This window comes from Pan troglodytes, chromosome 9, assembly GCF_028858775.2.
Source record: "Pan troglodytes isolate AG18354 chromosome 9, NHGRI_mPanTro3-v2.0_pri, whole genome shotgun sequence".
NCBI classification, from domain to species: Eukaryota; Metazoa; Chordata; class Mammalia; order Primates; family Hominidae; genus Pan; species Pan troglodytes.
In genome coordinates this window covers 115,382,825-115,406,058 of record NC_072407.2, presented here as the reverse complement: position 1 = coordinate 115,406,058, position 23,234 = coordinate 115,382,825, and the positions used below count along the sequence as shown (strand labels likewise).

Genomic DNA, 23,234 nt, shown 5'->3' with positions numbered 1-23,234 from the left:
CTGCTTTTGAGATGCAAATACAAAATGCTTTCTTCTCCCCCTCTACTTTTTCATTGAAATGCTTTGCATCTCAGAAAAGAGGAAAAAATGATGTGTTTAAGACAGGAGTGTCTCACCCGCCATCAAGCCTGATAAGGAATTGTTAAATTTTAATTAGACAATTTGATTCCTTCAAGTGCCGAACTTTCAGGGAAGGCAGCACCAAGACTTAAGCTGAGACAGAAGCATAGGAAACACGTTGCTGGGGTTTATGCTGCATCCAGGGCTTCTGTCCCCCACCTTTCTAGCTCTGTGCCCCAGATGAAATAGAAATGAGGTGGTGGGGAGAGAGGGAGGGAGAGAGAGAGAAAGAGAGGATCAGAGAAAATCCTCTCTGTTCTTCCAGGACCTGCCAGCTTTCTTCCTGGATCCCAGGCTGTCCTAACAGATCGACCCTTTTCACCCCACTCCATCAGCCTGGGGACTAAGGGTTGCTACACCTTCCAAGTTTCTCCTGAGAGAAAATGTCAGGTTTGGGTGTCAGCCTCAAACTGTTGAGCCTTAAAGGAGCTTTTTTCCCTTCCAGTACACTTTATAGGTTGGGGCGCCTGCCAGTTTTGGGGCGTGACTGGGAAAGCAGCCCCTTCCATACCTCATCTATACCCCAGAAGGCCTGCCCACTCCCTGTCCCCTCCTCTACTCCTGGGGGGCAGTGCAGTGGGTGGCCTGAGCAGGGTGGCCTGCCTGGGGCAGCCTGGGTGGGCTAGCTTAGCCCCAGGTCTCTGGGCTCTTCCAGTACTTCTCAACTTGAGAGCTAGCTAATTTCCAAATTAGGGCACGCACAGAAAATAGTAGCATTTGTAAGGCATATAGGGTGAATAGCAGAAGCTGCTGAGGTTGGAAATGCCTGGCTCTACATCCCAATTGACCTAATATTTCTATGCACCTTGATGCATTCTAGACCTCTGGTTGGGGAAGTTCCGCTCTGAAGCTTCTGAAGAGAGCCACTATTATAGAAGGCTGGAGTTAGGCTAGATGTTAGGAAGAACTTGACAGGCAGGGGTCCTGAGCACTAGAATGGATGACTCTGAAAGATATTTCTGTGGATCTTTGCCCTTCTGAGCTAGGGCAGAGCAAAGAGTCCTGGAGACAGATGAGGAGATCTTTGGCTCTTTGATGACCTGTAGCTTGCAGGTCACCACACAAATGCAGTCTTCTCTTTCTCCTGGCTTCCACCAGGGCAGCTGAGAAAGAAAAGCATAGGAGGCCTCAGAGGACCCATGGAACCTTGTCTGCAAGCATCTGCATGGTGAGGGTGGAATAAGGAGCATCAATTACCCCCACTTTCCTGCACAGAAAGGTGCCTTAGGGGAGAGGCAGCCACCCCTGGAGTGAGGCCTGGCAGCTACAGGGTTAGATCGTTCATCCTCCACCCAGGAAACACCATCAAGTAGCTCAACCTGTAACAGCTGGAAAATAACAGTGTCCATGCATGTATTTGGTGCTCACTAAGTTCTTGTTGACTGGGGATTGTGATTTGGAGTTTTGTAAGATTTTATGCATGCCGCAGGGGCCACCTGGGAGAAAGATGGAGATGACATTTGGAGGGTGGTGAGCAAGTTGATCATATTTTCACAATCCAAAATCAAAATGCTTGTTTTGACAACAATAGATTTTTAAATATACTGTGCCACTTTATTTGTCTCAAAAAAAATTTCTCATGTAAGAATAATGCACCTTGGGTTATATATTTAGCCAATCTCCATTTTAAAAAAAGAACAAGAAATTGGGACCATCATGGCAAATACAAGGTGCCATGTGTTATGTGGCTTTGCGTTTTCCCTCAACAAGCTCCAGAGTGGACAAAGAACTCACCAGGCTTCTTTGGAGCCAGAACCAGCCCAGCGTAACTGGAGCAGCACTGAGAACCTTTCCTCACTCCGCTACCATGAACACAAGCTCCAGCCAGGATGGAGAAGCTACTCACTTGTGTATTCTTTTGGGATGCCCCTTGGAGCCCAACAATCTGTGCAGCCCGGAGACAGAAGGACAAAAGGGAGGGATGGGCTGGAGCTGCAGCAGGGAAGCCTGGGGACCAGTAGGTTTTCTCAGGCCTCTTGAGAAAATACCAGCTTAGAAATGCTGGGAAGGCCCTGTATTGCTATCCACTCTACAATGCACTTCCCCCTGCCCCCACCATTTTAATGTCTCTGAAATCAGAATGCATTTTACAATGGATGACATCTTGGAGCTCTACTGGGGTTGGATGGCATTTTTTTCTTTCCTAGTGATATATAAAATAGTGGTGCATCTTCATTCGATTTTGTCTTAGAGTCTATGAAATGTGGTGATTAGTATGACAGTCATTGGCTATAGCAGCTGGGCTGGGAGAGCTGTATCTTCCAGGCCACCTGCTACCTCATCTCAAGGGTCACTTGAGTTTGTCCTACAGCCAGGGCCCAGGGACAGGCTTTGTCTTTTCCTTCCTTTACTTCCTCCCAAGGAGTTGGTGGCTGCATCTTGAAATCCATCTCCCTTCATCCAGCCACCTATTTTTCAGGATGGGCCATAGGAGGCAGTGGGCCCAGGAGGACCTCAGACCCTAGTGAGCTGCATTTGAACAGCAACAGTCACTTCATCTTGCTGAGCCGTTGGCTTGTGGTCTGATTGCTTGTTTCATTTCATTCTTTTGCTTGGTTTGATTTTTAAAGTTGACATTCTCAAGGGCTTACCTGTGCCTGGCACATGGCCATGAGTCATCTTACTTAATACTCACAATTGTTGTTATCTCTATTTTGTGTATGGGAAAACTGGGCTCAGGAAAGCCAAATAATCTGGCTGAGGCCCCAAAGTTAATAAATGGTAGAGTTGGGACTTGAACCCAGGTTTTTTAGTCCTCAGCTCGAATGTTATACTAGCACCTCTCAGGCTAGAGTACCTTCTCTGTGGCAGTGGATTTGCTGATGTCTGAATTCCTGCTCAGCTTGATGTTTACATGATGAGAGCCAGCTAGGCAGCCCCTGCTTGTGAGAGGTGAAAGCCCCAAGTAGATAAGGTGCTGAAGACACGATAGAAACCAGGACTGACACCAGGTGTTAAAAGATAGCCCTGTACTGGCCGGGTGCGGTGGCTCACGCCTGTAATCCCAGCACTGTGGGAGGCCGAGGCAGGCAGATAACGAGGTCAGGGGATTGAGACCATCCTGACTAACACGGTGAAACCCCGTCTCTACTAAAAATACAAAAAAATTAGCTGGACATGGTGGCGGGCACCTGTAGTCCCGGCTACTCGGGAGGCTGAGGCAGGAGAATGGCGTGAATCCAGGAGGCGGAGCTTGCAGTGAGCCGAGATAGCCCCACTGCACTCCAGCCTGGGTGACAGAGCAAGACTCCATCTCAATAACAAAAAAACCCCAAAACAAACAAACAGACAAAAAGATAGCCCTGTACCAAGGTACTTATAGGGGTTACAGGTATTTAGGCATTTGCCATGTTTTCCCTTTTTTTTTTCTATAGTGTAAATATACTACGTTTGTATTAGCAACAAAAAGCAACGAGAACAACCAATAATAAATAATAGATTAGAAAATCAAATGTGTGAGGCCTTTCTCAGAACTTGGGTACAGGGACTCTCCCTTACCCTGCAGAAGTAACCAGCACTCCAGAGAATGAATGCTCACCCTCAACCCCACCTGACCTGCAGTGCTCACATTTGCCATCTACATTGTACTCATAATTTTAAATCCTAGACTAGTGCCTGTAATCCCAGCACTTTGGGAGGCCAAGGCAGGAGTATCTCTTGAGGCCAGGAGTGTGAGACCAGCCTGGGCAACATAGTGATACCCCCATCTCTACAAAACATTTTTAAAAATTAGCCAGGCATGGTGGCACATGCCTGTAGTTCCAGCTACTCAGGAGGCTGAGGTGGTAGGATCACTTGAGGCCAGGAGTTGAGGCTGCAGTGAGCTATGATTGTGCCACTGCACTCCAGCCTGGGTGGCAAAGTGAGATTCTGTCTCTATTAAAAAAAATTAAATCCCAGTTTACATCCCCCCTCCTCCAGGAAGTTCTCCACAAACACCCCAGCCACACACATGTGCGTATGCTCCTGAACATCAACTGTAGTGGACACTGTGGAGTGCCACCCAGATCCCCCTGCAGGACCACAGCCCTCATCCCCAACTACTGGGAGTGTTGGCAACTGACAGTTTTTGGCAATTGCCCACTGCTGAGGAGAGATGCCTCTTTCAAGGCCTCGCTGCTTTCCCTGGGACAGCCACAAGCTGTGACATCTATGAGAGGGGATTAAAGGCCCTACCCTGTTGCCCTCATTTAGGCAACTGGCAGGGTGCCCTGTGGGGTCGCCTGATGCCTTTGTAGTGACTTCTCCCTCTGGCCTGTTCTGCTTCCTCACTTCTTTGCACATCTTGATCCTGAGAGCATTCCCCAGTACATTTCCTGCAGGCTGATTTCCTCTTCAGAGTCTACTTCTAGGGACTTGTATTAGTCTGCTCTGGCTGCTATGACAAAATTCCACAGATTGGGTGGATTAAACAACAGAAATCTGTTTCCTCATAGTTCTGGAGGCTGGGACGTCCCAGATCAAGGTGTCAGCAGGGCTGATTTTGCTTAAGGCCTCTCTCCATGGCTAGCAGATGGCCACCTTCTTGCTGCATTCCCACTTGGTCTCTCCTCTGTGCGCGCATCCTTGATGTCTCTTTTTATGTCCAAAGCTCCTCTTGTAAGGACTCCAGTCAGATTGGGTTAGGGCCCACCCTAAGCGTCTCATTTTAACATAATCAACTCTTTAAAGGCCCTGTATCCTAATACAGTCACATTCTGAGGTACTGGGGGTTAGGACTTCAACATATACATTTTGTGGGTTGGGGGAAGAGCATAGTGCAGACTGTAACAGGACCCAACGTGCAGCACCTATGGCACCCTTGGAGTGCCTTACTTTTTCATCACTTGTTAATCTGGTAGCCTATGTTAGCAGGTACCTTTCAAGTGGGAAGGGGTTTTCTTCCCAGTTGCACTAACAGAGCCTTTGATTCAGTTCAGCAAACATCTGTTGAATACGTACTGCCCACAAACCAGAGTCAAGAGTTGGGAAAGAACAAGATAGTATGGTTTTTATTTGTTCATTCCAAGAACAAGAGGAGGAATGAGCAAGACATGTTGTAACTCTTGTGATGTCTACACCCCAGTGAAAAAAAGAGACTCCTAAACAGGTGTCTCCTGCAGCACTGGGGTGTGTTCCAGTGCTGCAGGACCCTGAGGAGGGTGGGTGATGGCTCAGGCAGGAGGACATGGGTGGATTCTAGGGCAGGAGGATTCTAGGCAAGACTCGCTTTGAAGGATGCATAGGGACTGGAAAAGCAGAGGGAAGGGAAGTGAACAGAAGAGTTTTCCAAATCCCTTTCTTATTAAAGTAGGGATAATAATTAGACAAGATCAGGCATGTTCCAGGTAGTATGGCCATAGACAGGGATAATAATTAAAAGCCTCCGAGGGTTGTTTTGAGGATAAATGAGACAGTATATCCAAAAAACTTAGCAAACTATCAAACCCTTTACAAGTATATGATGCTATCATCAGCAGCAGGGAGTGGGGGGAGAAGAAGAGAGCGATGGTCAGGATGGGGGCAGTGAGTGTGCCTCACACGCCTCAGGCCCCTGACACTGCTTTGCACAGTGCTTTATGCCCAGCAGGTTCAATAAATGCCGATTGAGTAAATGAATGTCAGAAGTAGCCCCAGGCACCTGATCAATACATACATGCAGGCCTCCCGCTGTGGGCTCCAAATGGGAAGAGGGCTCAGTTGGTTTTGCAGAATACAGCATCAATATGACACATGCTTCATTACCTTAGAACAGGAAGATTTGCTGCATGGTGGCATTCCATGTCACCCCACATGGAATTAGGCACTTTGCTTTTCCCTGAGGCTCCAGAGTGATGGTGGTTGGTAGGACATGATCCATATTCTTCTACTAAAGCTGGAAGAGTGGGTGTGTCAGACAGGGATGAGAGTGTGGAGATTGGGCAGACCCTCTTCCACCGTCCCCTCTGACCCATTGCAGGAGGTGTGCCCTATTCATTGATTGGACATGGCACCACATTCATCCCAAATGGCATCAATTGGTGGTTTTCAATTTGCAGTAGCAAAGTACCTGGAAGTCATGTGCTTTGTATGAAATGCCTTGGAATGCTGACAAGTTTAATTCTATTCTGTAAAATAGGAAGACTTTTGTTAGCTGAAAAGCCAACTATATTATCCATGCATTATGTTTCAGTCACAACCCAAACTCCGGCTGTCAAGTTCATCAACTCCTGCTGCCTCCCAAGTCTGCTCCTGAGCCCCTCTGGTCCCTTTTCTCTGTGAATATGCAACACCAGCCTCCCAGAGCCCCACGCAGAAATCCTAGCATTACCCTCAACTCCTTATCTCCCTGCTTGTCCCATACCCACTTTTGCCCCACACCTATCCAAGGACCAAGGACCATGAAATTGACTTGCAGTTTAGCTCCTGATTCTGAACAGGTCTCTCCATCCTCGTTTCCACTATCTTCGTTCAGATGACCACAATTTCTAACCTAAATTACAGCCAAAACATCACTCCCCTCTGAGCTCTCTTCTACACCATACACTTTCTAGAACACCAGTCCAATAGGGTCGTGTCTCTGGGCCCAACCTCTCAGGGACTCTCCAGCTGACAAGACACAATCTGGCCTGTAAATGTCCCTGCAGTTTAATTATCCTCAACGTTACTGCCATACCCTACATTTTTGGCCAAACAGAATTGTTTGCTGTTTGATGATTTGGGACCATGTCATATTGTCTGTCTGGAACATCCCCCCACCCCTCTCATTTAGCAGGCTAAGTCCTCCTTCTACTTCATCCCAGATGATACTCACTTCAGGAAGTCTTTCCCTTCTGTGGGATGAGATGCCCATTCTGCAGGGCTTTCACTCCCTGCATCCTGCCAAACCTCATCATCTCTTACCTGGATTCCTGCTACAGCCTCCCAGTTGGTGTCCCGCTTCCACTCTGGGCCCCTCCTCTCCGTTCTCCACAGTGCTGTCAGAATCACCTATTCGAAAGGCGAATCTGATCATGTGGTTCCTGCTGCCCTTAGGATCATGTATAAACTCCTAGCATGACTTTTAAGGCCCTCTATGATCTTGCCTATTGCAACTTCCCCAGACTCAACCCTTGCCAGGTCCCTCTGCATCAGCTATCCAGAATCTCTTTGAGGCCCTCCACCTGCTGTCTACCTCTCTACCTCTGTGCTTTGCATATACTGCTTCCAATGTCTAGACCTTCTGCTGACTCCTAGTTCTTTACCTGGCTAATTCCTACACATCCTTCAGTTGTCTGTCTGTTGAACATCACTTCCTCTAGAAAGCCTTCCCTGAATACCTGAACTAGGTTATGTATCTCTCTCCCTGTTCCATTTCCTACTCCCTATCACCTGTAGATGTAATTGCTTGATTAATTGGCTGTTGTTTCTCCTAGAATGTGAGCTACAGAACCATGTATATTTTGTTCCTGCCTATATTTCTAGAACTATATAGAACAATGCTTAATAAATATTTATAGAATCAAGAATGAATGAATACCCATTTCTGTTTCGATGACTGGAAGGTAGCAAGCCTGGTTGACTGAAGTGTGTGGTGCATGGGTCGTGCTTAAGAAGTGTTTGTTGAATGAATAAATAAATGATGGATCAGCTCTGTTCAAGCTCATCTTATTATGCATTTTTAAAAATTGTGTTTGCTCATTTGTCCTACCAGCTGTAAAAACTTGCTAGCAAAAGAGTGGCAGAAGGCCCAACATTTTTAGAAAATTCTTAGCCGTAAACCTTAAAATCCCGAGTTGGAAAATTCTCATTATTAAATGCCAGGAGTTGGTCTTCTCCCTGGAGACCTCTGCAAGAGGCCCTCCCACTGACACCTTCTGTCCATTTTTCCTGGCCAGAGCCTGGCCACCCAGTGGCTCCACCGCCCTGATGGATCCACTGAATCTGTCCTGGTATGATGATGATCTGGAGAGGCAGAACTGGAGCCGGCCCTTCAACGGGTCAGACGGGAAGGCGGACAGACCCCACTACAACTACTATGCCACACTGCTCACCCTGCTCATCGCTGTCATTGTCTTCGGCAACGTGCTGGTGTGCATGGCTGTGTCCCGCGAGAAGGCGCTGCAGACCACCACCAACTACCTGATCGTCAGCCTCGCAGTGGCCGACCTCCTCGTCGCCACACTGGTCATGCCCTGGGTTGTCTACCTGGAGGTAGGTGGGCCCCCTGCTTGCTCCAGCACTTTCTCCAGCAGGGCCCTGCACTGGACACTGGGGACTCTAGCTCCCCACTGGCTTTTACCAATGAGTTTCCTGGTGCTTCCCCAGGTGGTTTTTCCTTCACTCTGGGCTTACTTTTTCTCCTTACGAAATGGGTAGATTGTTTCCTTAATAATCCCAACTACCATTTGTAAAGTGCTTACTAAGTGCTGGGCCTCACGTAGGGACTTTAAATATAGCATTTTCCTATATAACCCTCACAGCAGCTTAGAGGCTGGCATTATTGCCACCATTTTGCAGTTGATAAACCAGGTGGTCAGAGATGTTAAGTAACTGCTGCAGCATCACACGGCTGGCAAGTCCAAGCTGGAATTCTGGCCTCAGAGTTAGTTCCTTAGGTCATATTGGAAATAGGAGTAACCAGCAAGGATCCCCAAGGAGGGGCATGTTTATGCTCCCAGGCCCCTGAAACCTTCACTCCCATCTCCCCACTTCAGAAATGGGTCTGCTGCTTTATGCTCCCCATATGCCCTCTCCTTCCCACAGCTTATCCTGGGGCCCTGTCCAGGACCTGCAGGTAGAGGCTGCCATGGACTGTGCTGTAGCCCTTTTGTTAGGAAGAATTGTATAGTCACTCATTTCTTGGCCCAGCTCTGCACCTCAAAATTGGGAGTAGGCAGCACAGTCTAGACACTGTGCCTGGTGCATTGCTGACACAGACCCAGTGAATACTCTTGGTAACCCTGGGAGTCCATGCTACTCTTCTCACTTTACAAAATAGGAAACAGGCCGAGCACAGTGGCTCACGCCTGTAATCCTAGCACTTTGGGAGGCCGAGGCAGGCAGATCACGAGGCCAGGAGTTCAAGACCAGCCTGGCCAACATGGTGAAACCCCATCTCTACTAAAAATACAACAATTAGCCAGGTGTGGTGGCATATGCCTGTAATCCCAGATACTTGGGAGGCTGAGGCAGGAGAATTGCTTGAATCTGGGAGGCAGAGGTTGCAGTGAGCTGAGATCATACCATTGCACTCCAGCCTGGGTGACAGAGCAAGACTCTGTCTCAAAAAAAATAAAATTAAATTAAAACAAAAACAAAATAGGAAATAGAAGCTTTGGAGAAGTTGCCTTTCTTCACCCAGGTCACAGGGAGAAATGCTGATGGAGAAATCCCAAAGCAGATATTATTCTCCAGGAAGACACCTTCAGAGCCAGCGAGCAGATGTGGGAGCATTTAGGGATCATCGGTGGGCACAAGCTGGATCCTGCCCCTTTCTCTGCCCAGCTTTCTAGGATGGCATGTCCAGGACTCAAGCAATCTGGGAGTCTAGGTGCATGGGAAGGCATGGGATCAGGCATTTAGGAAAGTGCCGGTGCTCTGCCCACTGAATTGTTACCTTCCTTCCCTGAGCAGGAGAGGAATTGACCAGTGCCTCTGAGGCCATCCCTGCCTGAGAGGGAAGGGGTTGTTGAAAGAAAATGCGAAAGCTTTGTAGGTTTAAACAGGGGAGAAATCTAGATGAGGACGCTCAGGTGAGGGGGCGAGACTGGTGGAAAGTGGCACACCTCCCTGTCCCCGGGCCCCCAAGGGGCTCGTGCGTTTACTGTTCTCACCACCACCCCGGGCCCAAGGGAGCTCTGATCCATCACCCCTTGGCTTCCTTTACTACAGCCAATGCAGGCTGCAACTTCCAAAATGACCTGACTGGATATTAAGGAAGAACCAAAAGGAAACACAAATACAAAACCACATAAAAATATTCAGTTGACACAGGCCAGGAGTCCAATTCCCCCTGGATCCATGTTTATGAGGGCCCCTAGACTCTGTCCATGCCTTCTTAATTCTTACGCTTGATCCCCTCCTTCTTCCCTCTTCCAAAGGAGGGTCCTAGGTCTCAGACCATAGGGAAAAATGGTAGAGCAAACAAACTCTCTGTGTCTCAGTTTCCTCATCTGGAAAATGCAGATAATAATAGTATCATACATCATAGCATTGTTGAGGATCGAATGAGTTAATGTATGAAAAGTGATTAGAATGATACATGGCTCACAGTGAGCACTGTGTAAATGTCAGCCATGGCGATGATGATTAAGATGAAGATGACAATAGACATCCAGCACTGCTCCACATAGGGAGGACTCTGTCGTTCCTATTCACCGCCCCCTTGGGATAAAGAGGAAGGAGAGAGTACTCCCTATGTTCGCCCCAGGCAAGTAGGTACCCTCTTCCCAGAGGAACGTGTGTTCTACCCAGGGCTCTGGGCATGGCTTCTGTTAGCTTCCAGACCCCCTGTCCCTACCCAGGCACTTGGGTAGGGACAAATCCATACATGGGCTATAGGGGGTTCCCAGGAATCTGTAAGTCTTTTGAACAGATCCTTTAAACATGCTTGTTCACCTTATTTTAAAGGTGAAGCTGACTGTGTCAGGGGAGGAGGGTGCAGAAGCCATTCTCAGAGGGCAGGGCTCAGACTTCCCCACAGCATCTCATCAAACTAGAGCTGGGCACTGAGCCTTGTTTAATGGACATTATCTCAGTGATTTGTTGTCCCTAGAGAACGTCCCAGGTGACGTCTCACCCTGCCCTGATGTTCTATCAGCGCACCCTCACAACCACGCACTGTCCCCTCTCTAATACATGCTCTTGTCATCCAGATTTTTTCCTCCTGTTCCATTTCCAGCAATGCCATGCCAACATCTGTCTGGCTTAGGACTAAGTGTGCGTTATTTATCTTGCTAAGTGTATGAAAAGCACGCTGGTTTTGGAGTGAGAGGACCAGGTTCAATTCCCAGCTCCATTCCTTTCCATCTAGATGCTATGGGAAGAGTTCCTGATGTCCACATGTGCCATTCCATGTCAGCCTCACAACCCTTTAAGGAGCGGCTTCCTGTGTGCATTTATTTTCTAGATGAGGAGATTGAGAAGATGAACAAATATCTCAGAGTTATTCATTCACTCAGTCAGCACTGACTGAGCACTCCGAGGTCTTACCCCAATCCTTGTGCAATGGGCTAAGGCACTGACCTGCTGGGGATGCAGAGGTTGACAGGGCCCCTACAGTGCAGTCTGCTGCCGGTGACAGTGGAGCAGTCCCCATAGGAGGTGTGGGGCATAAGGCCCAGCATGAGGGTGTCAGGGAAGACTTTCAGGGAGAAATGATGCTTTCGGAAAAATTATGCAGGAGAGGGAGGGAGACACTTGCATTCTCAAGAAAGCCACCCAGCAGGGAGAGGGAGTAGCTGGCTGGAGGTATGGAGGAGAGGTGGTTATGCCATTTGCCTCTGAGGCTTACTGTCTGCATTCTAAGATATAAGCATCAAGTGTTTGGAACAGTGCCTGACACATGGTAAGTCCTTAGTATTATTACAGTTATTAGGACTTAGCTGAGCCAGCTCAGGGCCTGTACTGCAGGTCTCAGCTTTATGTGAGCAAGAGCATTAAGGAATGATGCCTGGATGCCTGGGGGTGTGAAGAAAAGAGCCTTGGGTTCGACTAGGGAACCTGGGGCCACTCTTTCCTCTGCTACTAAATCACCAAGTGATCTTGTTCTGTTTTCTTCTCTGACCCTCCCTAGTTTTGTCCACCCTTGAAATAATCATCTTTCCTTTTCACATTTCATGCTTACCAAGTACTTGTCACATAATTATCTCCTCTCTTGATAAGCTAGATGGTCCCTTCCAGGGCAGCTTAGTAGAGAGCATGGGATGTGATGTTTCAGATTCCAACTCTGCTACACACCTGCCAGGTGAACTTGGCCACGTTACATGGCCTCTCTGGGCTTCAGTTCCCTCACCTATGAGTGGGATAAGCAAGCCCTTCTTGTAAAAGTTTTAAGAACAATACATGAGATAAAGTGCAATGCCCACAGTAGATGTTTTATGGAGAGTGGCCACCAATGCATTTTCTTGAGTCTTTAAGTTAGCAGCCCTAACTACTCTCCAAGGCAGCTTCCCCTGGGACCACAGAGGAAATCTCTTTGTTATTCTGGGCTCCAGATAGGCCAGTGCAAGGAGAGATTTAAGATGTCCATGAAGGCAGGACTGTGTCTGAATTGCTCACAACTGTGTCCAGGAGCCTAGGATAGAGGCTGGCACACAGTAAGTTGCTCAATAAGTGTTTGTAGGAAAGAAGGGATGGCAGAAAGGAGGGAAGGAGAGGAGGAAGACAGGGAGGAAGGCCCTGATATCTCAACCTAGATCCCTAGTGGCTCCCAAGTACTGGTCCCAGGAGGGGCTTCAAAGTGGGATGTAAATCAGGTAGTGCTGGTTTTCTGCCCAGTGGTACCCTAAAGGTACACTCTGTTTATGCCAGGAAAGCCCTTTAAGTACCCTCCTGCCTCCACCCGCAAAATGGACATCCAGCTGTTAGCTCCTGCCAACCTGGTCAGCGCAGCAGCACAGGGAGCTGGGAGAGGCCCTGGTACGGGGCCCCCATGTGAGCTCCCAGGAAGACAGTGCCGCATGAGAGGCTTGCTGTGTTCTGGGGCAAGCTGCTGTTTCTGCCACACAGGATGACAGCAGCTGCATTGCCCATCATTGAGCTTAAATGCCAGCGTTTGGTTGGATGCCTAGGAGCAGAAGAGAGGGCAGTGATCAGAATGAGCAAGGTTATAATTAGCCCTGCTGCCAAGCTACACGGTGACATGAAGTCTGCCCTACTCCGGGTTGCGGGAGGGGGCTTTCACGCTCATCTCTGCTCCTATTGGTAGAAGCCAAAGGTGCATCTCCCTGTTCTGACTCCATCCTCAGGGAACTGGGGCTGCCCCAAGCTTCCAGAGCGCTAGGGACAGCTGCCGTGAGTGTGTGCCTGTGTGTGAATGGGTGGTACGTGGGGAGGGGGGAGGGCAGTGCGTTCATGTGTGTGTGTGTGTGCCTGTGTGCATGTGTGTATGAGAAACGTGCTCCTGCCAGGAGCTAGACTCTTCATTTCCCATCCTACCAAGGACACAGCTCACCACAGCAACCCCTCCGCCTACCCCAGCCCACTCGGGCGTTCCTCGAGCGCTAGCCCAGATCTGCCTTCTTTCGTTCTCTGGGTATAAGAAGGAGCAGAAATTTCTTCTCTGTTTCATGGCGAGTCTTCATCTTCACCATTATTCTTAACAGATCATTTTGGGGCCCCGACTCTGCCATGTACTGGGCCAACCACTGAAGGGCTTGCCTGGCTCAGCCAGAGCCTGGGCCAGAGCAGGACTAGGAACTGAGCCCACAGGCCTTGGGGAAATCACTGCACTTTTCAGAGGCTTGGTTTCCTCATTGGTTCTCAGTTTCCTCACGGGCATTCTAAAATTTTACCTGGAATCTAATTTACAGAGGTATGGCTGAGTGATAACACAGGGAAGCCAGTGCCATTGGGAAGAGTTTAACGTGATACGCAATGTCCCTAGAAACCAGATGCTCAGCCCGCCATGTGGGGTGCAGGGGGAAGCAGCAGGCTTGGGTCAAGAGTCAGAATCAGGGGTGAGGGAAAGCCCAGGCTACAGCCCTGTTGGGGCTCCCACAGGAAATGCAAGGCAGGGTAGATTAAGCAACCTAGGGTTGGCTAGTCTCAACATCCTGGCAGGCTTTGGGCTACAGGGGTGATCTCTAGTTGTCTCTCTGGTACCTGAGATAATTTGGGAAAGGGGAAATATTGTCTTGGTGTGTGTGTGAATTAGAGAAATGGGGTGGCAGGCTTGCATTTGAGAGGCATCCTTCCAAGTCAGTCATTTTCTGTCTTCAGGAATTAACTAGCTCTGGGACGGTAAGTCTCTTTCTGGGTCTGTGAGGCTCCCAAGTGCCAGAATATCAGGATCAGAGAAAATAGAAAAATATAGTCAATATAGGTGTCTCTGTGATGAATGGGTGCCAAATACACAAATACAGAATCTAAGAAAACACATGGGGTTAACAAAGGTTGCAGAGATTAAGGTTTAAAGTTGAGGCCCTCCGTATAAGTTGGCTGTCCTTCTTCTAGCACAGTAATTGGCAATAAGTGGTCTTATGTGTCTGGGAGAAGATAAGCGAGGGGCAAGGGCCTCAGACACCCATGGGCATCACTCCCCACACCCCAGCTGGATGCCCACAAGACTTGCAGCTGCCTCCTGAGTCTGTGGCCTCATCGGCTCCAGGAGTACCAGGCTACAGGACCTAAGCTAATCTCCCACTCCTGCTGTCCATCCATTATGTTGCTTTGTCCCCAGGTGGTAGGTGAGTGGAAATTCAGCAGGATTCACTGTGACATCTTCGTCACTCTGGACGTCATGATGTGCACGGCGAGCATCCTGAACTTGTGTGCCATCAGCATCGACAGGTGAGCCCAGCCAGGGTGGAAGAGGTTGCTCTGGCCACTCACCATTCTGGCTGCCCCAGCTTTTCTCAAAGCCAGGCTGTGTCTCGTGTCTGTGATGCTGTGCAGCTGGCTGTGTGCATGGGGGTCCGTGTGTTTGTGTGTATGGGTGTGCATGTGTGTATGTTTGGCTAGGAGAGCACACACTCCCTAAAGAGAAGCCATCTATGGACAGTGATGCTGCCAAGCATACTCAGACAGTGACTGGTACAAAAGGGGAAAGATTGTGATTCTGACGGAAGCCCTAGCTCTAGCACATCTTACTCATGTGACCTTGGGCAGATGATGGACGTTTTCAGAGCTCTCAGTTTCATTTTCTAGAAACCTACATTGATGACACCTGTGGCCTGAAGCTGCAGTATCTGGTTATGCATTTTATGTTCTTGGCACATGGCCAAGGGTCCCAGGCCATGCACACCTTGCTAAGCTGCATCCTTGGAGCCTTCCACTAATTTGCACAGATATGACCCTACCTCCCTCACACCATTCTTGGAAGATGAAATAAGTTAATGAATGAGAAGGGCTGGGTAAAAAAAAAATGTGATGAAGGATTGTAGACAATTGCCATTGTTATTTCCTGCTAACTAAGGCTTAAATCTTGCTCTGAGGGGCCTGGCTAACAATTTATCAACAAACATTTCCACCTTATGGGCTCAACACAAGTGCAGTGGGTACAGTTTCAAAAGTGCAAAGATCCAGGCCATGGTTCTTCGAAAAGCCTGAAATCCAGGTGGGGCCGGTTAGAATAATAGATATGAGCTAAGAGTAAACAATAGCTCACCAGTGATTAAGTGTTTGGGCTTTGCCAACTGTCCTCGCCATCTGAGTTTGGGGACAGGAGGGAGGGTTGAGTTAGCATCTCAGGCAAGCTTCATAGAGGTGTGTCAACTGTTTAGCCCCAAGGAGTGAGGGTGTCTCTGGTATGTGCATATTGTGGAGTGAGGGGTCCCTGGGCCTGCACCCCAGATTCAGGGTCCCCCGCCCTTGCAGGTACACAGCTGTGGCCATGCCCATGCTGTACAATACGCGCTACAGCTCCAAGCGCCGGGTCACCGTCATGATCTCCATCGTCTGGGTCCTGTCCTTCACCATCTCCTGCCCACTCCTCTTCGGACTCAATAACGCAGGTACATTCTGCTTTTGTTTGCCTGAGGCTCAGCTGGCCCTGGGCCCCTGCTCCCTCGAAGGGCCCTGAGGGAGCAGAGTCCCTGGCACAGATATGGGTGGAGGCCCAATGGAGGCCTATCACTACCCTGGACTGAGTCCAGGCTACGTGTCCTGGGCCAAGCCCCACTCAAGAGTTGTTCTAGGTTGGCAGAGAGGAAACAGTGGCCCAGGACACAACGGAGTTGAATGAGGAGTGGGGATAATGGTTCAGGGGGATGTCTGGGAATTTTCAACTTTGGTTATTAAGTTGAAGAGGCAAGACGTGCTTCACAAACTGCATGTGTGTATATGTGCACATGACCATGGGATGGCGGAGGCTACTGGGCTTCCATCCACTCCTGACAATAGTATTTTTGTAATGAAGCTGCAGCCCTCAGGGCCTGCTAAACCCAGGTCAGGGCTTAGCCACCTGGAGCAGGAAAGCTAGAAGTGAATAGGAGGTAAGCTGACCACATGCCCATTTCTGTGGGAGGCAGAGTCAGGAGTGTCTCAGACAGAGGCAACACAAAGCCCCCGCCAGCGTGGAACTTCCTCTCATCAGGGAGGCAAGAGCGATGGCAGGTGTGCACCTCTGGAGATCATAACAACAAAAGATACAGTGAAGCCTTGAAAATGTGTGGTTCGGTATCTATTATAAGCATCACAGGAATTCTAAGTGGGAATAACGCTAAACATACTTGGATTAATGCACAAGGCCCTGAGATAGAGGACAGGCATCTGGTAGACCTAGAAGGGCACGCAAACATATGAAACACATAGGAACACAAGTGAGTTCAACAGACAGAGCCAAGTTATCTTGCTGCAAACATTAAAAGGTGGCCAACCTCTCCCAATACACAGGTCAGACTAAAAAGATGGTTTACTCTTTTAAAAGTTTTCTTGTGTCATTCTTTCTGGATACATCGGCTTCACTTGTTATGCCCAGACATGGCAAAACTAATGACCAAGTAATGAGGGAATAGTAATGGAAAGACTTGGGAGCAGTCCATCATCACAGCTTAACTTTTTGCTCACAACCGTGTTTTTAATACTCTGGTTTCTGCTGTGCGTTTGTATATATCTAAGATGACCAGGCAGCCTTAAACATCTAGTTGCGTTCATATTCTCTGTAAAATCGCTCCTTGTTCCTGGAAGGACATGAATGGGCTCTTGTGGAATTATGGCCATTGGGCCCGCTGACTCCCTGCCTGCCCGGGCTCTCCCTCCCCCAGACCAGAACGAGTGCATCATTGCCAACCCGGCCTTCGTGGTCTACTCCTCCATCGTCTCCTTCTACGTGCCCTTCATTGTCACCCTGCTGGTCTACATCAAGATCTACATTGTCCTCCGCAGACGCCGCAAGCGAGTCAACACCAAACGCAGCAGCCGAGCTTTCAGGGCCCACCTGAGGGCTCCACTAAAGGTCTCAAGACACCCCCCAACCAACTCCAAGGGTCCCCACCTAACCATTGCCAAGAGGGCTCATCCTGTGCTCAGGTGGGGGCTTGGGAAACCTCAGCAAGGGTTAGGTCTAGGCTAAAGGAATTCCCAGGAGCCGGGCAAGGGCAGATTTTGAAGGCATGGACCTCAGTGGAGCAATCTGAGTCTCCAGGAGAGGGAGGCAGGGTCCATGACACTAAATAACAGGGAGAAGTCTTTGCTTGGAGATCTTTGTGACTGAAGGCGGCAACTCTTGCTTGGTACCCCCGTGGGCTCCTCTCTTCCTCTTTTCTGGTTTCTCTGTCTCACTTTAGCTCCCTCTGACTCCTCCATCCTCTTTCCTTTACCTTCCGTACTCTCTGTCCTCCCCTCCAAACACACATCACTTTTCCTGACTTCCTCTCCACTATGTCTCTCCTGTGCTTCTCTTTCATTTCCCCCCTGATGTCTTGTGAATTCTCCCCTTCACTCAGTCCTTCACAAGGAAGACAGTGTGTGGGCACAGAAGGAACAAGAGCTCTTGGGCTAGACACATCAGGTTCAGATCCTGTCACTGACACTTTTTTTTGCTGAGTGACCTTAGGCAAGTTGCTTACCTTCTATGAGCCTGTTTCCTCATCTGTTAAATGGGAATCAAAATACCAGCCTCACAGGGTGGTCTTGAGGATTCCACGTGAGAAGGGACGTGAGTGTGCCTAGCACAGTGCCAGGCCCTTAGCAGGTGCTCCATAAAAAACCAGGTCCTTGTGTTCCTCGTCATACCCACCACTTTTTGTCTCATTCCAGCCTTCCCCCTTGCCCCAACTGCCTCCTCTGGCCCCCACCCTCCTGATCTCTGAGCCCTTCTGCCCAGTCTGAGTTCCATGGACTGCTGCACTTTGGGTTTCTGTCCCCCCTCCATCCCCACCACTTTGTGTGACCCATGTGCTGGCTCACTCCACAGGGCAACTGTACTCACCCCGAGGACATGAAACTCTGCACCGTTATCATGAAGTCTAATGGGAGTTTCCCAGTGAACAGGCGGAGAGTGGTAAGTGCTCAGGCCAGGGACCCAGAGCCAGGTCTTTCTGCCCCTAGGGAAGCCCACTGGCCATGGTTCTGAGACCTCAGAAGCTGGCCAATGGGAGAAGCACCCCAGAAACCCCCACCTTGCCTCAGCTGAAGGCAGACTCACTGTGCACACCTCCAAGCAGGCATGAAGTGAGACACCTCGGTTCTGCAAGGCATGGATGTGTACGAGAAAATGGTTGGCCATACCAACGTAATAAAAATGATAATAATGGCTATTCACATTTCTCAAACATCTACCATATCCCTATTATCTCATCAAATCCTCACCACGACCCCGGGAGGTAAGTCTCTTTGATCGAACCGATCTTCAGTTGACAGAAGCGGAAACAGGCTCAGAGAGATTAGGCAACTCACGCGTCTCAAGAGTTGGTGACACTAAGCCCAGACCTGTGTGACTCTGAAATCCACACCTGTGTTCTTTCCACTGACATGAGCTGCCTTATGGATGGGCAGGTTCTGGGGTAGGATGGAGCAGAGCAGCTGTGGGGACTGGTGGCGGAGCAGTTTGTGTACATAGAGCCCTCAGGTGCGGAAGCACAGCAGACCCCAGCCTCTGCCAGGTGGTAGCTGTACCAGCATGCAAGCAGCAGGCATTCCATCCTCCAGAGGGATGGAGAACAGGGCCAGAGAACCCACAGAGGGCCGCATACAAAATCCAGGTCTGGTGTCCTGCCTTCACCTGCACTGCAAGGGCAGGACTCTAAGAAGCTGTTTATGAGGCAGGTGCCAAAACAGAGCCTCAGAGTCAGGGCCAAGGCAGCAGCCCAGTCATGCCACCTAGGCACATAGTGAGGCTGCACTTTAGAAGTTCAGACTAACACCTCCAAGGCCTCAAACAAGAGAACCTATGGAAGAACCCAGGAGGCCATGAGTGGATCCATGCCAGGGCCCTCTAGGTCACCCCAGCAGGGAAGATGTGGGGCCCCAGGGGTCAGCCTTTTGGCACCTAGATTAGTCTATCCAGGAGAATATGGAGCCCACGTGTGTACGCAGGTGCAGGTACCCATGAAGTGGGAGCACTGGGCCCCTTGTTTGACAGGGAGAACAGGGGTGGGCACCCTCTTTGCAGTCGGAACATGAGTTTCTGGAGGCAGGGCCAAACATCATCAGCTCTTGACCCCAGCAGGCACTTTGCTAACAGTAAGTGTTGCTCAGGCCATGAGAGACAAGTCCCTGGTATTCAGCCCTGGCAGAACAGAAGTGGGGTATTGAGGCTGCATGAGGATTGCCATGGGAAAAAGGACAGGGGCAATCCTGCAGGGGCTGCCATGGGTCCTGGGTCCCATGCCTCAGTGACATCCTTGCCTCCCTGGCAGGGTGACCCTGTGGTGTTTGCAGGAGTCTTCAGAGGGGGAAAGGGAGGGGCCAGTGAGATGGGTGGCTGATGCCTGGGAACTTGTCCGGCTTTACCCAGAGCCCTCTGCCTCTGGTGCAGGAGGCTGCCCGGCGAGCCCAGGAGCTGGAGATGGAGATGCTCTCCAGCACCAGCCCACCCGAGAGGACCCGGTACAGCCCCATCCCACCCAGCCACCACCAGCTGACTCTCCCCGACCCATCCCACCACGGTCTCCACAGCACTCCCGACAGCCCCGCCAAACCAGAGAAGAATGGGCATGCCAAAGACCACCCCAAGATTGCCAAGATCTTTGAGATCCAGACCATGCCCAATGGCAAAACCCGGACCTCCCTCAAGACCATGAGCCGTAGGAAGCTCTCCCAGCAGAAGGAGAAGAAAGCCACTCAGATGCTCGCCATTGTTCTCGGTGAGTCAGCCCTGGCTGCTGGCCACAGCCCGGTCTGTGAAAGGTCCCATTCCCTGCCATGTCCTTCCTAACCATGGCTGCAGGATCATGGGGCTAGCATTTCCTCAGGCACAGGCCAAGCCCATTGACATACAGACAGCCCTATTAGGTAGATTCTGTAATTGTGCTCACTTTACAGATGGGCAAACAGAGTTTTAGAGTGGTTATAAAACCTGACCAAGAGGACCCATGGTTTGAACTCAGGCAGTCTGACTCCAGAGTCTGGAAATTTGACCAGTCTATTATGCTGGCACCAGAACCTCATGGGCCTATGTGCCCAGGAAAGTCACTTTCTCTCTCTAGGCTCCTCATCTGTAGAGTAGGTTACTTCTCAGGGTTGTCGTGGCAATCAGTTGGTGAAAGCATTTTCTAAACTACAAAGCACTATCCATATGTAAGTGTCACTATTATGGTTTTTATTACTATTGCTCTTTTTGAGGAATTGGGAAATTCAGTTCACTTGCACTCAAACAAGACTCCATGGGACCAGAGCTGTGAAAAATAAATGAGATGTTGGGGAGTGGCCCCCAATCTAAATGAAAAGCATCCCTGTCCATAAAGCAGGATTTTTCAATAGAAGTCTAGAAAACCACATAGTAAAGGTCAAAACCCAAAAGGTGGACTGATATGGGTGGCTGGGAAAAGGAGGGTCCCCTGTGACTCTGTCTTCAAGGAAGCACCTGAATCCCCTTTGACTGCCGGATGATCCTGGGGCGTGAGTGGGGCAGCTGTTACCTCCCTTCTTTTATGAATGAGAGCACTTGATCCCATGGGACTACTCATGATCATGGGACTGGGATATTGTAGGCTAGGATTGGAGCCAGGCCCTCTGCTGCAGTCCATAGGGGCTCAGCTCTGTGGCCCTACTCTTCCCAGACACCATTCAGTCTCCAGGGATGCCTCCTGTGCCTGTAGGGCATTCCATGTACACATTGCTTCCAGGCTAAATATCACACCTGTGCAGGAGGTCCTGGAAAAAGTGCACCTGAGTTAGGTGAGCAGAGCAGGTAGGTGGCTGCCCAGGGTGAGAGGGCATGGTTCAAGGCAGGGACTAGCAAGGGTGTACCCACCAAGACTGGGGAAATTGGGGGAAGGCTAGAGCGAGATCATCTGGGGACCTGGATAGACCGGAGTTCAGCTCTCAGCTTCGCTGCTCAAGAGTGAATGACCTTGGGTATATTGCAGAGCTGTTGTGAGTGTTTTTCTTATGTACCTTATGAGGATGCTATAAGAACTAAGTGGCATGGGTCTATAGCCCTCAAAGATGACCTGGAAGTAGAGTAGATATTTCCATTTCTACTGGCTAACCTGGGTCAGAATGGTAACCTTTTGGATTTATTGTTAAACCATGTACCCTTTTCTAGGAGGTGGGAAAGGGACAAATGAGAAAAGTGAGGCTGAAGGAGCTGAAGGGATACTTCACTGCAAATGGGTGTCAGAGGCAGGTCTAGGATCCAAGACCGGGACTCCTCCTACAGTGCTTCTGTGGCTACAGCCCGCCATCTTGGCATACGAGCCAGGGCGCACTGGGTGTGGGTGTTCCCAGCCGTGCCTCCCCGGCCCTGGGGACCAGCCTGACCATGCCCTCTCCCCCAGGCGTGTTCATCATCTGCTGGCTGCCCTTCTTCATCACACACATCCTGAACATACACTGTGACTGCAACATCCCGCCTGTCCTGTACAGCGCCTTCACGTGGCTGGGCTATGTCAACAGCGCCGTGAACCCCATCATCTACACCACCTTCAACATTGAGTTCCGCAAGGCCTTCCTGAAGATCCTCCACTGCTGACTCTGCTGCCTGCCCGCACAGCAGCCTGCTTCCCACCTCCCTGCCCAGGCCGGCCAGCCTCACCCTTGCGAACCGTGAGCAGGAAGGCCTGGGTGGATCGGCCTCCTCTTCACCCCGGCAGGCCCTGCAGTGTTCGCTTGGCTCCATGCTCCTCACTGCCCGCACACCCTCAGTCTGCCAGGGCAGTGCTAGTGAGCTGGGCATGGTACCAGCCCTGGGGCTGGGCCCCCCAGCTCAGGGGCAGCTCATAGAGTCCCCCCTCCCACCTCCAGTCCCCCTATCCTTGGCACCAAAGATGCAGCCGCCTTCCTTGACCTTCCTCTGGGGCTCTGGGGTTGCTGGAGCCTGAGTCAGGGCCCAGAGGCTAAGTTTTCTCTGTTTGTGGGGCTTGGCGTGGAGCAGGCGGTGGGGAGAGATGGACAGTTCACACCCTGCAAGGCCTACAGGAGGGAAGCAAGCTCTCTTGCCAAGGAGCCAGGCAACTTCAGTCCTGGGAGACCCATGTAAATACCAGACTGCAGGATGGACCCCAGAGATTCCCAAGCCAAAAACCTTAGCTCCCTCCCACACCCCAATGTGGAACTCTACTTTCCAGGCTAGTCCAGACCCACCTCACCCCGTTACAGCTCCCCAGGTGGTTTCCACATGCTCTGAGAAGAGGAGCCCTCATCTTGAAGGGCCCAGGAGGGTCTATGGGGAGAGGAACTCCTTGGCCTAGCCCACCCTGCTGCCTTCTGACGGCCCTGCAATGCATCCCTTCTCACAGCACACGCTGGCCAGCCTGGGGCCTGGCAGGGAGGTCAGGCCCTGGAACTCTATCTGGGCCTGGGCTAGGGGACATCAGAGGTTCTTTGAGGGACTGCCTCTGCCACACTCTGACGCAAAACCACTTTCCTTTTCTATTCCTTCTGGCCTTTCCTCTCTCCTGTTTCCCTTCCCTTCCACTGCCTCTGCCTTAGAGGAGCCCATGGCTAAGAGGCTGCTGAAAACCATCTGGCCTGGCCTGGCCCTGCCCTGAGGAAGGAGGGGAAGCTGCAGCTTGGGAGAGCCCCTGGGCCCTAGACTCTGTAACATCACTATCCATGCACCAAACTAATAAAACTTTGACGAGTCACCTTCCAGGACCCCTGGGTAGAAGGCAGCAGCGCCACTTCTGTGCTTGGCATTCAAGTGTAGCAAGACCCCTGTGTCTGCAGGGTCTAACCCAAGGGAAGCCAGGTTGCCCCCACTGCTCCACCTCCCCTGTTGCAGCTCCTGCTTCCTCTGAAGGACTCATCCTTTGCCCTCTTACCCACCAGGGCAGAGAAGGCTCTGTGGAAAAGGTGGCCTTGGATGCACTGGCATTGCCTGTGTCTGCCTATGTCCCTTGCCCTGTCTT

General features: G+C 50.4%; 1 protein-coding gene across 4 annotated transcripts in view; it reads left to right on the top strand.

Moving 5' to 3' along the window:
* The window catches only part of DRD2 (dopamine receptor D2), a 65,663-nt gene extending 42,693 nt beyond the window's left edge, over nucleotides 1–22,970 (top strand). For 2 of the 4 annotated variants that reach the window (XM_016919830.3, XM_016919831.4), the window contains exons 2-8: nucleotides 7,956–8,271; nucleotides 14,462–14,571; nucleotides 15,598–15,734; nucleotides 16,986–17,176; nucleotides 18,137–18,223; nucleotides 19,700–20,027; nucleotides 21,663–22,970. In XM_016919830.3, the coding sequence (XP_016775319.1) occupies nucleotides 7,987–8,271; nucleotides 14,462–14,571; nucleotides 15,598–15,734; nucleotides 16,986–17,176; nucleotides 18,137–18,223; nucleotides 19,700–20,027; nucleotides 21,663–21,856 (1,332 nt within the window). In that variant the 5' untranslated portion in view covers nucleotides 7,956–7,986 and the 3' untranslated portion in view covers nucleotides 21,857–22,970. 4 annotated transcript variants of the gene reach the window in all.
* The last annotated feature ends 264 nt before the right edge of the window (nucleotides 22,971–23,234 follow it).